This window comes from Protobothrops mucrosquamatus, unplaced genomic scaffold, assembly GCF_001527695.2.
Source record: "Protobothrops mucrosquamatus isolate PMUCROS unplaced genomic scaffold, P.Mucros_1.0 scaffold400, whole genome shotgun sequence".
NCBI classification, from domain to species: Eukaryota; Metazoa; Chordata; class Lepidosauria; order Squamata; family Viperidae; genus Protobothrops; species Protobothrops mucrosquamatus.
Window position 1 is genome coordinate 302546 of NW_015386731.1, and position 17787 is coordinate 320332.

Here is a 17787-nt window from a genome sequence, read left to right on the forward strand (position 1 = left end):
TGCATGGGAAGAAGAATTAAATGCAAACAGTAATATTATATAACTGAATAAATATATTTTATTCCTTACAAACAGAAAATCTAAAACTTTTCTTACTAATTTTTTAAGAATTCTATCCTTAGCGATACAGTAGAAAAGTCACTTCATATAAGGGATTAGTGGCATATAAATTTAATAAATAAATAAATGTCACTTGTCTCAAACAACATTAAAAACTTACATATTAAAAGTCAAAAATATTAAAAGATAAAGGAAAAAAAGTCATGAACAAATTACACTAAATCTTTATTTTTTAAAAAAAAAATACATTAAAGTAGTTCTGTTATTCATAGCTTTACTAATGACTTCTTGGTCTCTACGTTAGGTCACCTTATTTTTAATTCTAGCACTAATGGCTAATAAAAAGTATTTTCAATGTCAACATGCTTTTTCATTAACTTTTTCATTAATAATATCAGTGTGTTTTTAAAAATGTAAAAATATATTACTTATTCCCTTTAGGGACATTCCTAAATGACTCATTATTTTTTTCCTTTCAGCTTTAAGAATATATTTTGTAGATTTACAGTTACTGTGCTGTTTTCTCATGTTTGTATTATTTTCCCTAATTTAGGGGACATTTTTCAAGAAATACTAAAATATAAATATTGCTATGAGATATAATTCGTAGCAGTGAAAGGAAAAAGAAGGCTAACATTCAATATGAAACTACAAGTGGAAAAAATCAGTCAAATATTCTATAATTGATAATTCATGAAAAGTATTCACATTTTTGTTAACTTTGTAATTTTTAACAAAGCTTTTTGAAAGAAATACATGATGAGAACTAAAGCTGGTCATGTCTTGAACAAATGAAACATTTAATTTTCTAAGTCATTCATATCACTTCAGAAATATAGCAGTGTCACTATGTGCTTCTGGAGTTAGAATATATCTCAGTGTGCTCCTTATAATGTTAAAGAATGAGAATAATAATGAACAAAATTAGTTCATTATAGAGATATTGTATTAGATTCTGAGCTATTCTGCATGCAAGATAACTTATATAAACATAGAATAGCTTTTTATAGTGATAGCACACATTGATAGCACAATTTCTGGTGGAAAACCATGTTGAGGGTGGTACATTCCTAAAGATGCTCCAATCAGTAAATAATAGTATGTGATGGTACTTTTTTGTGAGTTAAAAAAAATCTCTAAATGGGAAATTTTCAGCCAGTGTTTAGTGTCCATTAAGCTATTTAGAAAGCTGCAGCATTTGGTCACAATGCTGGCAAAAGAAATAGCAATAACCACTTAAAAGATGGTCAATGGAGTTTTTCAGTCATCCAGGTCATGGTTGTCCTAAAAGTGCTTTTTCAAAAGGCAACTGGATTTCATTTTTCCTTGAGGATGTTTTGCTTCTCATCCAAAAACTGAAGAATTTTCTTGTACGAGAAACAAATATCTTCAAGGAAAACAAAGTCCAGTTGCCTTTAAAAAAAAAAGCAACTTTGGGACACTTCAAAGTTTTAGTTAATAAAGTGAAATGGAAACTGATTTCAAATATTTCCACCAATGATTTGTAATATTTCTCATGCGGAAAGTAAACAACAGATACAGTAAGTAAGTAAAAGATTGTTCAACATACAAAGAAAGTAATCAGCTACAATAGAGTTCAATATTGCATGCCTGACTTGTTGTTCATTAGAATTCTTCCTAGTGCCCCCAGAACCTCTTGATTTCGGAGCGTATAAACTAAGGGGTTGAACACAGGGATTAGTACAGCATTAAAAATAGAAAGTATTTTTTCAGCCTCATGCATATTCTCATTTGGAGGAAGAAGGTAGGTAAAAATGGCAACACCATAATACATAGTCACTACAGACAGATGGGACCCACATGTTGAAAAAGCCTTCATTCTGCCCCCTTCTGCAGGTATTCTTAGGATGGATTGAAGAATCCGCATGTAAGAAAAAAAGATAAAGGCAAGGGGAAGAAGGAGAATAAATATGCAAGAGGAAGTCATCTGTATCTGGCTTGAAGAGGTATCAGTACAAATCAGTTTTATGATAGATTTCAGTTCACATCCAATGTGGTCAATTTCATTGTTTCCACAAAATCTTGCTGGTTTTACAAGGCAAGGAATTACTGTAAGCAGAAAAGCTAGAAACCATGAAACAGCAGCCAACACAATGCAAACTGTACTGCTCATAATGAAAGTATAGTGCAATGGCCTGGAGATGGCAATGAAACGGTCATAAGCCATGACTACCAGGAAGAAGCATTCTGTTGTCCCAAATAAAAGAATAGCGTACATTTGCACAGAACATCTAGTCAGAGACATCACAGGCCTATCCACTAAACAATTGGCAATCGATTGAGGAATTGAGGTTGTTGTGAGTCCAAGGTCAATAAAAGAGAGGTTACATAGGAAAAAGTACATGGGGTTGTGGAGCTGTGAATCACATATGACGACTAAGACAATAAGACCATTTCCAGCAATTGCTACAAAATAGGAAACAATATAAACTGGTATTAAAACCATCCTTGACCTGGGTCTACCAGACCAGCCAATGAGGATAAATTCAGTCACTTCAGTCTCATTTTCCCCTACTTCCTGCATTAGGGTTGATCTGGAAAGAAGAGGAAGAAAATGACCCAAATATATCTGGAAATCTTTAAATAAGCCCAGATAATTTTGGCATGGTCAGCATTATATAAATACTTATTGGAAAACGGATGAAGACAAAACATAACTTTGACTGCATAACTCTCTACTCTTTGATTTAATTTTTCTATCTAAAACAATCACTCTGCAGAGAATTAACAAATACTAGAACAGAACATAACAGAACAGAGGGGTCTTCGAGATCTTCGAGTCCAGCCCCCTGCTCAAGCAGGAGCTTCTTCAATGCAGAAAACCTTGTAATAACTTTCAGAAATTAGTCTATTTATCCAAAAGAACATCCATCTTCCAGTTATGGGTCTCAGCATTTGCAAATGCATCTGAGTGTTCTTTTGGATATAGTTTAATCACTGAAATAACCCTTGTCTATGTGCTTGAAATATACTTGCAATAAATGATCAGATAGCAATCAAGAAACATTATCAGTTTCCAGATAAGTGTGTCAGAAGATTCATTTTCAGGAAAAAAAATGAAAATTAATATTTTCTTTCTATACAGGTTAACTAGATGGAGGTGAGAAATTGTTAACAATGGCATGGGATTAATATTCCCCCTTTTTTAAAAAAAATCTCCACCAGATCTGTTGTCAGAAACAAGACATCTTTATACCTGAAGAAATTGTTCCTGCAATTAGTAGGGAGATACTGATCCTTCATTAATCTTTCAGAAACCTTTTTAGTATAGTTTGTGTTTGGTAACTTTTTCCTGATAATAATTAAAGAAACAGTGAAAGATTCACACATCAGAAAATATGTATAAAGAGATTCATAGTGAAGCTTCCATTCATATTTTATTATCTTTATCCCCCTCTCTCTTCAAAATTTAAATGCAATCTTTCAATTTAAGAAAATTCACATTAAATTGTGTACTAGGAAATACTATTTTAAAAACTAACAGAAAAAAAAATAAATATGAAGACAGAGAGAAACATATAAAAAAGGAATTAAAATGATATAATTGAAGACAATGGAAGGAAGGAAGGAAGGAAGGAAATTTTTGAGACTTAAAAATAATGACTTAACTCACTTTTGTATATGACCAAGAACTGAATCCTTTAATCTCATCTACTTAGGGGTCTCCAGCTTAATAACTGAGAAGACATTTAACTGTAATAAACAATCATAAAAATAAGTTTAAAAAATATCCTCTTCTAGGATGAAATCACTGAATAAATATGAAGATTACAATTCTTATTATTTTTTTGCTTTGCTCTGTAGAAACCTGGATTTATATTTAAAAGAAGGCAGTTCTACTTAAGTGATATGGTTCTTCCCAATTAAAGAAAATTCTCCTTTCTTTTATCTCTAATTAATGCAAACATTAATTAGTCTGAAATATGATAGGTCATACTAATCTACAATAAGGGTAAAGGATTTATAGTCTATCTACCACAGAACTCATGATTACTGGAATTTGGATATAGTGGGATAAAACAACAACTTCCCATTAATAGCTATATGAACCCATACAGATCGTCACATAACTTAATGCTAATTCTGTTCTGATTCTCCTATATATTATGGTGGTGCCTTTGGTTGAGTAAGAAACTTGAATATTTTCTTCACCCTATAACTTTTCAAAATAGATTTTAGTTTTTATAATTCAGCAAATTTATGTTTGCAGATAGATGAAATAGGAGGCATTGTTTTTGTATCATGTCCATTTTTATGGATAACAGCATGAAATAAAATGGAAAAATTGAAAATTATTATCAATATATAAATTATTCACTTGTGGAAGTATGAAAATCACAATTATTAACATTATTTGATTTTTCTGAGAGACAAATACTAAGAGAGAATTTTCCAAATCTAATATACCAGGATATTATTATATTGTATATGATGGAAAGCAATAAATTTGGAATATTTATAATTAAATATATGCATGAAAATATAGCAATGGTTAATGTAAAATACATATAGGTACATAGTAAGAACAATTATTAATTAATTTTACCAAATAAAATCATCAGGAATTATTTCCCCACTGAAGATATTTGATTATTATATTTTGCTCAAACTGCTATTATTAAGTAATAAAACAAGTAGTTAAAATATTATTTTTAAATTTATGTTTGTTCCAAAATGGAATAGTAAATCAATATGCTGCATATGAAAAAAATAAGGAATAAATGCCCATTCCTACATTCAAATGTTCTCCTTTTAAGTCAGAACCATATTTTTAATTCATTTTCTATATCAGATCAGTGTAGAAAGTCATGTTTGAAGAAATGCCATTTCTGCTGATTAATATTCAGAATAGAACTCTCATGATAGATCCACCTTATTAATATTAACGCTAAAAAAAGAAACAGTTGTTTTCATTGTCAATGTTTTTTTTCCTTTAAAAACAATATCCATCAGTTTTTAAAAATACAGAGTATACTATTTTGTTCCCTTTATGTGTTATTCCCATATAATAATAATAATAATAATAATAATAATAATAATAATAATAATAATAATAATAATAATAATAATAATAATAATAATAATAATAATAATAATAATAAAGTTGGAAGGGACCTTGGAGGTCATCTAGTCCAACTCCCTGCTCAGGCAGGAAACCCTATACCATTTCAGACAAATGGCTGTCCAGTCTCTTCTTAAAAACTNACCCAATTCCAGCAACCGTTCCTTATATGTTTTAGCCTCCAGTCCCCTAATCATCTTTGTTGCTCTTCTCTGTACTCTTTCTAGAGTCTCAACATCTTTTTTACATCGTGGTGACCAAAACTGGATGCAGTATTCCAAGTGTGGCCTTACCAAGGCATTGTAAAGTGGTATTAATACTTCACATGATCTTGATTCTATCTCTCTGTCAATGCAGCCCAGCACTGTGTTGGCCTTTTTGGCAGCTGCAGCACACTGCTGGCTCATATTTAAGTGATTGTCCACTAGGACTCCGAGGTCCCTCTCACAGTTACTACTATGAAAAAAAACAGAGTTTTCAGAAATTCAGAATTTCAGAAATTAGAAATTTTGCCTAGAGTAGATAAGTTCAGACAAATAAAAAGTCTATAGTTTTTGAAAAACATTCTCTTGTTTCTTTGTTTTATTTGTAAGTTTAATGAAGTTGTTATGAAAGAATTATATATTGTTAACTGAACCTGGTCATGTACCAAAGAATCTGTTCTAAGTGATATTTAGCAATTATAATTTGAAAAGATTAGCAATATAATTCTATCATTATGGAATTAGCAGTTTATCTCAGTATGTTTTATATGAAGTAAATTACTATATTTTATATGGTATTACTGTAAATAATTTGATGAAACAAAATATACAATAAAAAGAAAAACACTGATTTCCTTGAATGTATATTTAATGATACAGTGTTCTACTTCTATCAAGTTCTGTTCTTTAAGAATAAAACATTTAAAGCTACATCTATTTTTAAAGAGAAATAGAGACCTATTTTAATTACGCCTTAAAATAAGTATATTATTTTAAATAAGTTTTTGTTTAAGTGAATGCAATATTTTAAATACCTCTTAGTAACTGGATCTTGGAGGAACACATTAGGTTCTGCTGGAAAAATTAAATAAAAAATTAAATCTGTTTAAAGAGAATTAAGGAAGAATCATAATCTGTTCATAAATCAATAGCAAGCAATCTTCCTTTCATTTTAAATATGCTTGTTTTAAAATTCAGTCAAAATCATACTACATTTATGTATATACAAAAATGTACTCACATACTTTTTCTCTTTGGTCATATCCCCCAGTGCCTCATTATCTGATAAAGTTATGCCATCTCTAAAACTTTGAAAATAGCGAATGTATACACATGATTGTAGGGAACAATTATTTTATGAGAGTTCATAGAAAATACTTGGAAAAGAAAACAGATTCAGTTAGTACTTGGGGCAATACATTACAGGTAGTCCTTGACTTACAACAGTTCATTTAGTGACTGTACAAAGTTACAGTGGCACTGGAAAAATGACTTATGACCTTTTTTCACACTTACACTTACATCCCCATGGTTCACATGATCAAAATTCAGAAGCTTAGCAACTGTCTCATATTTATGATGGTTGAAGTGTCCCAGTGTTATGTGATCACCTTTTGTGACCTTCTGACAAGCAAAGTAAAAGGGAAAGCCTGATTCACTTAACAATCATGTCATTTATATATATCTAAACTGAGCTTGAAGGGTCCTTGGTGCTCTCTGAACTTTTCATTATCCAAACTAGATAATATCATCAATACTACTAGGGAGTGCAGTTTGCTCCCAGTTTATCTTCTAGTGCAGGTATGTCAAACTGCTGGCCCACGGGCCAGATGCGTCACACCGAAACCACACCCACCCCATTGCCGGCAATGGGGAAAAAATCTCGATACATTGCGCAATGTCACATGACGTCGTGAGTTTGACATGCCTGTTCTAGTATCTTGCCCTGTCAGTGTTAATGGGCATGGTCTTGGAGGTTCCACTGCCCCACTGGGTGTTATGATTAGCTTGCATGGCAATTTCTTGATTGAGGTATTGTTTGATTCTTGATTGATAGTCTGATCTTAATCTTGGAGTTATTCTATGTTCATCTGCATGTTTTGGTCTTTTTGTTCTCTTTTTGGCTTGTTGATTACAGAAAGAAACATATAATAATAGAGAATAAGATAACTTTTTAATCATAGTGATATTTGCTAGAAAGGAAATTGGAATTGTTTTAATTTTCTTTTTTTCCTTCTTTTTGCACTTTTGTTTTTGTTTTCATTTTTATGTCTGTTCTCTACTTTGTGTATTAATTTGTGCTAGATTTTAAAAGAAAGAAAGAAAGAAAGAAAGAAAGAAGGAAGGAAGGAAGGAAAGAAAGAAAGAAAAGAAAGAAAGAAAGAAAGAAAGAAAGAAAGAAAGAAAGAAAGAAAGAAAGAAAGAAAGAAAGAAAGAAAAGAAAAATATATCTATGAATTAAGAATCTCTCTGTTTTGGTCTTTTTGTTCCTTTTTTGGCTTGTTGATTACCTCTTTTGCACAGTATGTACATAATGTTTATACCTTTCTATTGATGTTTAATTTGTCAGAATGCCAGGGTTGTAGAAATTCTGTAGCATTTTTGGACTTGGCTTGGTCTAGGAAGGTCACACTTTCTCAGTTGGAACTGTGGTTAGGTCTGTCCATGAGTTGTGAAATTAAAGAGTTTTCATCATGTCTTCTGACTGCTTGTTGATGTTCATGAATGCCTTCTACTAATCTTCTTCCTGTTTGTACTACATAGTGGCTATTGTAGTAATTCCATTGTATGCTGTAGATGATTCCTAAACCAAGGTTGTTTGCCTTGGCTTTCTATGACTATAATGCACATTAACATTGCATTTCTCCTGGAAATTATATTGAAATCCTGTCTGTCTCATCTTTTTCTACCTCTCTCCCCAGTGTGTTTATATGTAAGTTTGTGTGTGTTTGTCTTTGTGTGTATATTGCTTTTGTTTCTAAATTTTAAAGATGCTTCAATCAAAGAATATTGGCATGTGATTGTGCTATTCTCTATCTTCTTTTAAATATAAAGGGTGAATTCTTAGCTACTGCTTTATGCTGAAAATCTATACTTTGCTGTGTAAACAATCATATTTTTAATTACTAATAAAAATTGTACAATATTGTCTGTACAAAGTAATAATGATTTCTTTCTCTGAAGCACAGTACCTGAACATGTATTCAATTCAAGTTATTCAAAGTATTTTATATTCTTAAGGATTATTCACAAAGTGTTATAAGTTCATTATGCTATTCACCAGCTTGCAGCATTTGGTGAAGATGCCTAGGAAAGCAAAAACAATAATCACAAGCAGCTTCAGTTAGTGAAGTGAAAAGATTTCACGGTTTCAACAGAAAATGAACAACAGATATGTCAGGGAATGACTGTTCAAAATTACAAAGAAAACCAACAGGCTAAAAGAGTTATACTGATGTTCAATGTTGCATGCCAAGCTTGTTCTTCACTATTATTCTTCCTAGTGCCCCCAGAACCTCTTGATTTCGGAGGGTATAAACTAAAGGGTTGAAGACAGGGGTTAGCACACTATTAAATACAGATAGTGCTTTTTCAATCTCATGCATCTTCTTGTTTGGAGGAAGAAGATAGATAAATATGGAAACACCATAATACATAGTCACTACAGACAGGTGGGAACCACATGTTGAAAAAGCCTTCATTCTGCCTCCTTCTGAGGACATCCTTAGGATTGCCTGAAGAATGCGCATGTAGGAAAAAAGTATAAAACCAAAGGGAAGCAGGAGTGCCAGAATGCTGCTGAAGTATATGCTTATTTGGCTCAAAGAGGTATCTGTGCAAATGAGGTTAAACATTGATTTAAATTCACAACCTATATGGTCAATTTCATTGTTTCCACAAAATCTCGCTGGCTTTGCAAGGCAAGGGACTACTGTAAGTGTAAAAGCTATAAACCATGAAACAGAAGCCAAGAAAATGCAAACTGTCCTGCTCATAATGAAAGTATAGTGCAATGGCCTGGAGATGGCAATAAGACGGTCATAAGCCATGACAGCCAGGAAGAAGCATTCTGTTGTCCCAAATAAGAGACTAGCATACATTTGGGTAAAGCATCTAGCAGAAGACATCACAGGCCTTTCCACTAAGCAATTGGCAATTGACTGTGGGATTGTAGATGTTGTGAATCCAAGGTCAATAAAAGAAAGGTTACATAGGAAAAAGTACATGGGATTGTGGAGCTGTGGATCACATATGACTACTAAGACAATGAGGCCATTTCCAGCAATTGCTAAAAAATAGGAAACAATATAAACTGGTATTAAAATCATCCTTGACCTGGGTCTACTGGACCAACCTATAAGAATAAATTCAGTCACCGCAGTGTCATTTTCTCCTACTTCCTGCATTAGGGTTGATCTGGATAGGAGAAGAAGAAAAAAAACATAAATATATCTTTTGCATTTGCAAAATGCATGGAAGTCTTCTATTTGATATAATCAACCTTTGAATGTTTAATGTCTAAAGTGATCTTTGCCTATGTATGTGAATTATTTTTTCCAATAAATGATAAAGAAACAATCAAGGAATATTGTCAATTTCCAACTAAGTGTCATCAGAATATTCTATTTTATAGAAAAGGAAACTAAAATTAATATTCATTTTCTATACCAGCTACCTAGAAGGTTGTCATAAGTTATTAAATTTGACATGGGATTAATTTCCTTTTAGAATCTCCACTAAATCTTTATTCAGAAACAAGAAATCTTTAATTTTGAAGAAATTAATAGGGAAATATTGAAAGAACAAACTTTTATAAATCTTTAAGATTCCCTTTGAGACACTTAAAGAAAAATGTTGTAAGACGTAGTTTCCTAGCAATAAAGTCCTATTCAAAATTTCAGAAAGTGATATTTTGCTTTCTTTTATATTCAAATAAATATTCTATATGCAATTCATTTCATTATTTCTTTGTTTCTTTTGTAAATTAAGCCAGTTTTTATGAAAGAAATATGCATTGCTAATTAAACCTGGTCATGTATTGAATAACTTTAAAAAGTCAGTTTATTCTAATGTCACTTTCTTCTATAAGATATTATAACAATTTAAGAATGTTAGCATTATAATTTTATGATTGTGGAGTTAGCAATATTCTAAGTATGCTCTATATGACGTAAATTATTGTAAATTATAAGAAAAAATTGGTATTGGTATTGACTGCAAATAATGTGATGGAATTTATAACAAAAAGAAACACATTAATTTCTTTGAATGTAGATAGCTGATACTGGATTCTATGTTCTATCAAGTTTTCTTCTTTAATAATAAACATTAAAACATATATCTATTTTTTCAATAAGAAACATATTTTAATTATGCCAAAATAAGTGTTTATCTAAGTGAACACAACATGTTTTAAATACCTCTTAGTAACTGGATCTTGAAGGATCACTTTATGTTTTGTTAGAAAATTTAACATTGAAAATTCTTTTAATGACTATTAAGGAAGGATCAGATTCTGTTCATAAATCAATAGCAAACAACTCTTCTTTCATTTTAAATATATTTGTTTTATAATCAGTCAAAATCACACTGTATGTTTGTATATACAAAAATATACTTTGTTCTCTTTAGGCATATTCCCCAATGCCTCATTAGCTATTAAAGTTATGCCACCTCTAAAACTTTGAAATAGTGAGTTGCACTGAATGTATACATATGAAATTGAGAAAAATATTTTACATGAGTTCATAGAAAATACTTGAAAATGGAAAATAGATTTTGTGATTACATGGGGCAACATATTATCATAGACCAAGCACGGTTTTATTATATATATATATATATATATATATATATATATATATATATATATATATATATATATATATATATATATTTCTGATTAACATAATGAAGATATCATTCTTATTTTTCAACAGCTGAAAACATATATTACATACAATTTTCATTGGTGATATACTTGTTTAAAAAATGACGAAAAATGACATACAATGTGTGTGCCCATAGAGATATACCCATGGAGATAAATGTGCATGTGAGAAGCTTCCAGGTAGAACATTGTCAGGCTAACACACCTATTTCGAATGGCAGAGAAGGCAACGATGAACTTGCTGGTAGCCAGTCTTTATGCCTTATTGAATGGAGCATTCCTGGACAAAGAGGAAGGCAAGAAATTGCCTGTCTGTGGTCCAGAGAGTTATTTCTTCAGAGAAAATGAGCAAGGTCCAAGGGCAAACTATCAGCCAATGTTGAGTAGAGTGCCAGGACAACCCCAAGCACAAAATCTTAGATGATGCCATTGAATAACACTTTGCTAATTGAGTCTACATTAAAGCAATTTGGCGGAAGAGTGAAAAGAATTTACAGCTAATATAGATTTTAAATGGACAAGAGAACATAATACCATTTGGATGGATCATCATTCCATGAAAACAATTAAAAGTTAAGAGACAGAGAGAGATAAAATAAGGAAGATTTAGAGAAAAAAGCTTGCCTGTGTTTGGTCTAAGAAAGTTAAAAATGGGATAAAACAATAGTTAAATTTGGAGTTTTATTAACCACAAAATTAAAAACAGTTGAAATTATGACTTAAATAATATGTACCTCCATGGGAAACAGAATTGTTAAGATTGTTTGATAAAGATGATTGGCTGACTTTATTAAATGTGGGAGTGGGGAAATAAAGAGAAAGAAAGAAAAAAGAATTTTCTGTAGAGAATCTCTTCTTTGCCTGACCATTCTCTCTAACCCTCCCCCCTCAAAGCAGCAACATTGAAGAGAATTTCAAGAGCTCTTTGCTCTATACATTGAGAGCAGGCAGAGGGTAAGGGTCAGATATTTGCTCCTCCACACCCCCCCTACAGAACAGAGAGATTGGACAAGCACAAACCAAGCACAGAATAATGAGTACTGGCTGTAATGATGATCACATGACTAAGGGAAGCTACAAAGATAAATGGTTGTAAAGTTATTTTTTCTGCTCTGTCATAACATTGAATGTTGCTGAACAAATAGTCAATAACTGAGGATTACCTGTAACACAGAGATGGATACTTGGGAGAGAATGTGGGCAACTAATATTAAATTTACATTGTGTCATAATTTAAGAGATATTTTTAATAAAATGAAGTATTATTGGTATATGACAACCAAGAAATTATAAATTATATATGTTTTTATAAATTGTAAAACATATATAAAGACATAGCAAGAAGAACTGATGGCAGGTGGAGTAAGGTAGTCATAGAATGGATTCCACTTGATAAAAACATTCACAAAAGAGATGTAAAATCTAAAACAAGATACTATAACTCTTTTTATTAGGATGCATGGACAACAAATTAGAAAAGATTATGAACAGTAAAACAATACAATTTCCACAGAGGACTAATTGATTATGAAAATGTTAGATTTCATAGAAATAGCAAACTCTTTGGTCAGAAAAAACAACAAACATTTATGAGACTGGGAAACATATGGAATATTTATTGAAAGAATAAAGGAACAAAATGATGATTTTTGAATCTGAAGATTCAGTAAGGCCTGGATTAAATGAAGAGATAAAGGAAATTTTATAACATCTAAGAGGGGGGAAGGGTAATAAGATTGTAGTTAGGTGTTTAAAAGAAAATTGGAATGGTTCTTATATTTCTAAATATTTTTTTCTGTTTTTGTTTCTTTAACTTTTTTTCTCTTTTGTCTTTCTTCCTCTTAAAAATTTAATTAGTGCTTTATTCTATGTAAAAATTCTTAATAAATTAAAATGACTAAGTGAGGCTCTATATCACTGCAGAGATATTGTATTAAATGATGAGCCTGTTGGCAGAGAACAGACCCTTTATAATCATAGAATAGTTTTCTATAGCTATAGCACATATTGAAACTGCAAATCCCATTCTGTATATGTGTATGTATGTTTGAATATTTTCCTTTTATTTCTAAATTGTAAAAATGCCCCAGTCAATGAATAACAACATGTGATTTTGTTTTTTCTTTCTTTTTTAAGTGTAAATGGAATATTCTTAGCTGTTACCTGCCCAAAAGTTTAACTACGCTCTGTCCTCTAAAAATCATGTATTTCTTTCTGAGTTACTCAGGGCTTTTTTTCTAAAAAAAAAAAAAAAAAAAAGGGTGCCGGAACTCACACATGTCATACAACCCGCCTTGCCTACCCTACAAGGTTCCATCCAAAAAAGGTGCTGGAACTCCATTCTGGGTGTTCTATGAGAAAAAAAGCCCTGGAGTTACTAATAAAAATTGTACAACATTGTCCATACCATGTCTGAGTCCCAGCAGCAGCTGAATAGATAATTCAGTCTGAAAAAAATATTCTCAAGGATTAATAATAATAATAATAATAATAATAATAATAATAATAATAATAATAATAATAATAATAATAATAATAAAGTTGGAAGGGACCTTGAAGGTCATCTAGTCCAACCCCCTGCTCAGGCAGGAAACCCTATACCATTTCGGACAAATTGCTGTCCAGTCTCTTCTTAAAAACTTCCAGTGTTGGAGCATTCACCGCTTCTGGAGGCAGGTTGTTCCACTGGTTAATTGTTCTCACTGTCAGGAAGTTTCTCCTTAGTTCTAGATTGCTTCTCTCCTTGATTAGTTTCCACCCGTTGCTTCTTGTCCTTCCTTCCGTTGCTTCTTGTCCTGTGTTATTCAGCAGCTTATTCAGCCTCAGGTAAGGATTCTTGTGAAACCAGTAGCAATAACCACACTGCCACAGCTTCAGTTAATAAAGTGAAATGGAAACTGGGTTCACACACTTTTGCCAGATTTATAATATGACTTGATAGTAAATGCACAACAGATATATTAAGAAAACACTATTTAACAGTAAAAAACAAAACAGACAGATGAAAGAGTTAAAGTATATCAATGTTCAACATTGCGTGCCAGGCTTGTTCTTAATTAGAATTCTTCCTAGTGCCCCCAGAACCTCTTAATTTTGGAGGGTATAAACTAAGGGGTTAAACACAGGGGTTAGCACACTATTAAAGACAGATAGTGTTTTTTTTCAATCTCATGCATCTTCTTGTTTGGAGGAAGAAGATAGATAAATATGGAAACACCATAATACATAGTCACTACAGACAGGTGGGGACCACATGTTGAAAAAGTCTTCATTCTGCCTCCTTCTGATGACATCCTTAGGCCTGAAGAATGCGCATGTGGGAAAAAAGAATAAAACCAAGGGGAAGAAGCAGTCCCAGAATGCCACTGAAGTATATGCTTATTGGCTCAAAGAGGTATCTGTGCAAATGAGTTTAAATATTGATTTAAATTCACACACAATATAGTCAATTTCATTGTTTCCACAAAATCTCGTGGCCTTTGCAAGGCTAGGGACTACTGTAAGTGTAAAGGCTATAAAACATGAAACGGCAGCCAAGGAGATGCAAACTGTACTGCTCATGATGAAAATATAGTGCAATGGCCTGGAGATAGCAATCGAAAGGTTGTTTTTTTAAAAAAAAAATAAGGACATATATTTTTGCAAAAAGTAATTGTATACAAAATGGCAGTTATTAGGATAAATACATATCATGATGAACCAAATCTTTTTCTGTTTTACATTTTATCAATATATCTCAAAGCTCTGTAAACATATCATCAGGATAAGGAACAGTGTGTTAAAAATTGTTAAATAATATTTAAAGTAAAATCATGAGTGGACAATACTATGCTGAAATTAATCCAACAGTCTAATATTCATTAACTTCAATATTTTGCCCACAGCTGACAAGTTCAGGCAAAAAAAAAATTACAATGATACAGTACTGGCCAAAACTGTGGAAACTTTTTGGGAAAAGTGTGCAGTAGAAATGCCACCTTTGGTTAAGTTTCCACCAATTTTTCTTCTAATTTCTTTATAACTGTAGCCTTGTTCACTTAATTATACTATTTTACATCACTTTCTGGGCAACCAGTCAACTCTTTGCATCATTACTTTAATTTTATTACATTTTACAAGATCATTAAATGAAAGAACAAAAAAAAAACCCAACCAACTTGATAGTGATCACATATAACTGAATCCTACTGTGATCTGATTAGCTCATTGCCAAAACAAGATGATACCTGATTAGCTCTCTAAACATTCATGCCCATTGGCTACAATCAGATGAAGGAAAGTTACTTGATATCAACCTAAGCAAGTTGTGCTTTCTTTTTCTGGTTATTTAGCTATAACTTTTCATAGAATACAGTACAGATAATTGAACAAACTTTGTTGCATTACTTACTTATGTTTAATACTTATTTCTGTAACTGTAGAGGTGTAATGACTGTTTGAACCAGTGTCAAGTGCAAGAAATTGGGAGCTAAAGTTAGGTCCAAAATAAATACAAGTTTATTTTATGCTACCTCTGAACAAGAATCTAAACTACCACAGTCAAGGCAAATTGGTGGTAGATAATAGTCAATGGAATTGAAGGAGGGCTGGATTTATATCTCTTGTGGGTACAAAGGGACTCTAACTGATGACATGCTTGACCTCTCCCTCAGCTCAGCCTGGTCATCTCCTATATCACCTTCCTCTCCAATCTGACCCTTCTTTTCTTACTTAGGCTCTTCAATGCTTATCTCTTCCTTCTGCCTTGGTTCTTGGTCCCAGTTCTCATGGGAACTTGGTAAGAGTGGAAGGGAAGTGGTTTCAAAGCTATCTGGATCCCCTTTTTCTGAAAGTGCTGGTGATCCAAGATGTGATTGATTGCTGAAACACAAAAAACAATGTTAGAAATTCCATCCCTTCCGCATCCAGGTATTGAAGGCCAGAGGTGGAAGGCCCATCATGAGTGAGTGCCATGCTTCCCTTCAGAATGGTCCAGAGAGGCTGGTAATATCAACCGTCCCTTTGATAAATTGATAAATGCAGCAAAAGAAATCCTGTGACATTATTTTACCAAGAATGTAACTTTACTGATAGTTTCACATAGGCACAGAAGTAGCAAAATCAGTTCTGAAGTTTTTGCACACTAAACTAAACTAGTTGCATACGCAAACTAAGTTGGGGACATGAACATCTTGTGTGTTCTCCCAGGAGTGATCAAAAATTGTATAGCCTTTCCAATGAATTAGATGTTGGGTCCCCTTGTCTCTGCATCTAGACTCCAGGATTTCTTGCACTTCACATTCTGTTTTTCCTCCTACAATGCCTGGAGGCTGAGGTAAGTGCTGGGGGTGAAAAGTGTTTCTTAAAAAGCAAGGAGCAATGAAAGACTGGATGAAAGGAAACAATTAGAGGCGGAAGATGAAGGGTTGATCTGCTGGAGACCTTTGAATAGCCCACAAACTTGTCGTCTAGATTCTTGGAAGGTCTTGCAATTGCTAAGAAATTTATGGACAGCCGGACCTTGTCTCTCTCCTCTATCAGTGGCCCCTTTAATAGGACTTGTGTGGCAAGTTGCTCTTGTAAAAATTCAATACCTCCAAGGACTGAGGATTCTTCCATGGGGCTGTCCAGCAATATTCTTGGTGCATCCCATTGAGAGTCTGAAAAGGTGTCACTGAGATCAATGTGTGTAGACGCAACAAAGACCAGTTATCCTGGCTGTATGCACAGTAACATCTTAGGTATTGCTGGAGTAATTGGTTGGGTTTTTTTTAGCTTCTTACTTGATGGCAGAGTGATGGGCTGAAGAGAGGTTGATCGTGACAGGCAAGAGCTGGAGTAATGTTTTCCAGAATCTGGATTGGAATTGAAAGCTTTTGTCTGACATTAAAGTTGAGGCCATGCCACAGTAGTGGAAGATTTGGTTGAGGAAAAGGTGGGCTGTTTCTTTGGTGGAGGATAAAGCCCTGCAGAGTAAAATAGAGGTGAAGCTTTGCACTGGGGGTAAATCAGTAATAAAGTCCAGAAAGACTGTATGCCAAGAGTGGGGTGGTATAGGAAGTGGGTGTGTTAGGATATCGAATTTAGTAGCTGGAAAAGTAAAGTATTCTTTATAGGCCAGAACATTCAGTTGTTTTGGTTAGAGAGTACTGACTCATGCATGAGGCAATCTATCCCAGATTGGTTGCTATAAATATTAAGGGGGAGTTTCTCCCTTTTTCCTGCCTTTTTCTTCTCTGTGTTCTGTATACTGTTTAATTAACCTCATGATGTTCTTGTGTTTCAGACTTTCATTTGCTACGTAATTCCCTGACAGGGTGCAAGAGTTCCATTGGCCTCTGATGAAGTGGTTTTGCTTGCTTGCATGTGTGGCAGAACCTAAAGCAACCTAAAACTAAGGAGAAATTTTCTAACAGTGAGAACAATTAATCAGTGGAGTAACTTTCCTTCAGAATTTGTGGGTGCTCCATCACTGGAGGTTTTCAAGAAGAGACTGTATAGCCATTTGTCTGAAATAGAATAGGGTCTTCTGCTTGAGCAGGCGGTTGAACTAGAGACCTCCAAGGTCCCTTCCATCTCTGTTATTCTATGTTATTTATTTTATTTATTTATTTATTTATTATTTGAATTTATATCCCGCCCTTCTCCTTGCGGACTCAGGGCGGCTGACAATCAATTAAAAACACCACTAACAATCACAAGTTAAAATTAATTAAAATGAAATATTTAAATTGTCTAATTAAAATGTAATTAAAAACCCCTCTAAAAACCCCTCTTAAAAATTATCCTAG

The 17787-nt window shown here is 32.9% G+C and overlaps 1 protein-coding gene across 1 annotated transcript in view; it reads left to right on the top strand.

Moving 5' to 3' along the window:
* The first annotated feature begins 11128 nt into the window (after nucleotides 1–11128).
* Nucleotides 11129–17787, top strand: part of LOC107287600 (vomeronasal type-2 receptor 26-like) — a 26837-nt gene continuing 20178 nt past the window's right edge. The window contains exon 1 of the mRNA XM_015816123.1: nucleotides 11129–11313. Within this exon, the coding sequence (XP_015671609.1) occupies nucleotides 11129–11313 (185 nt within the window). The remainder of the gene's footprint in view (nucleotides 11314–17787) is intronic.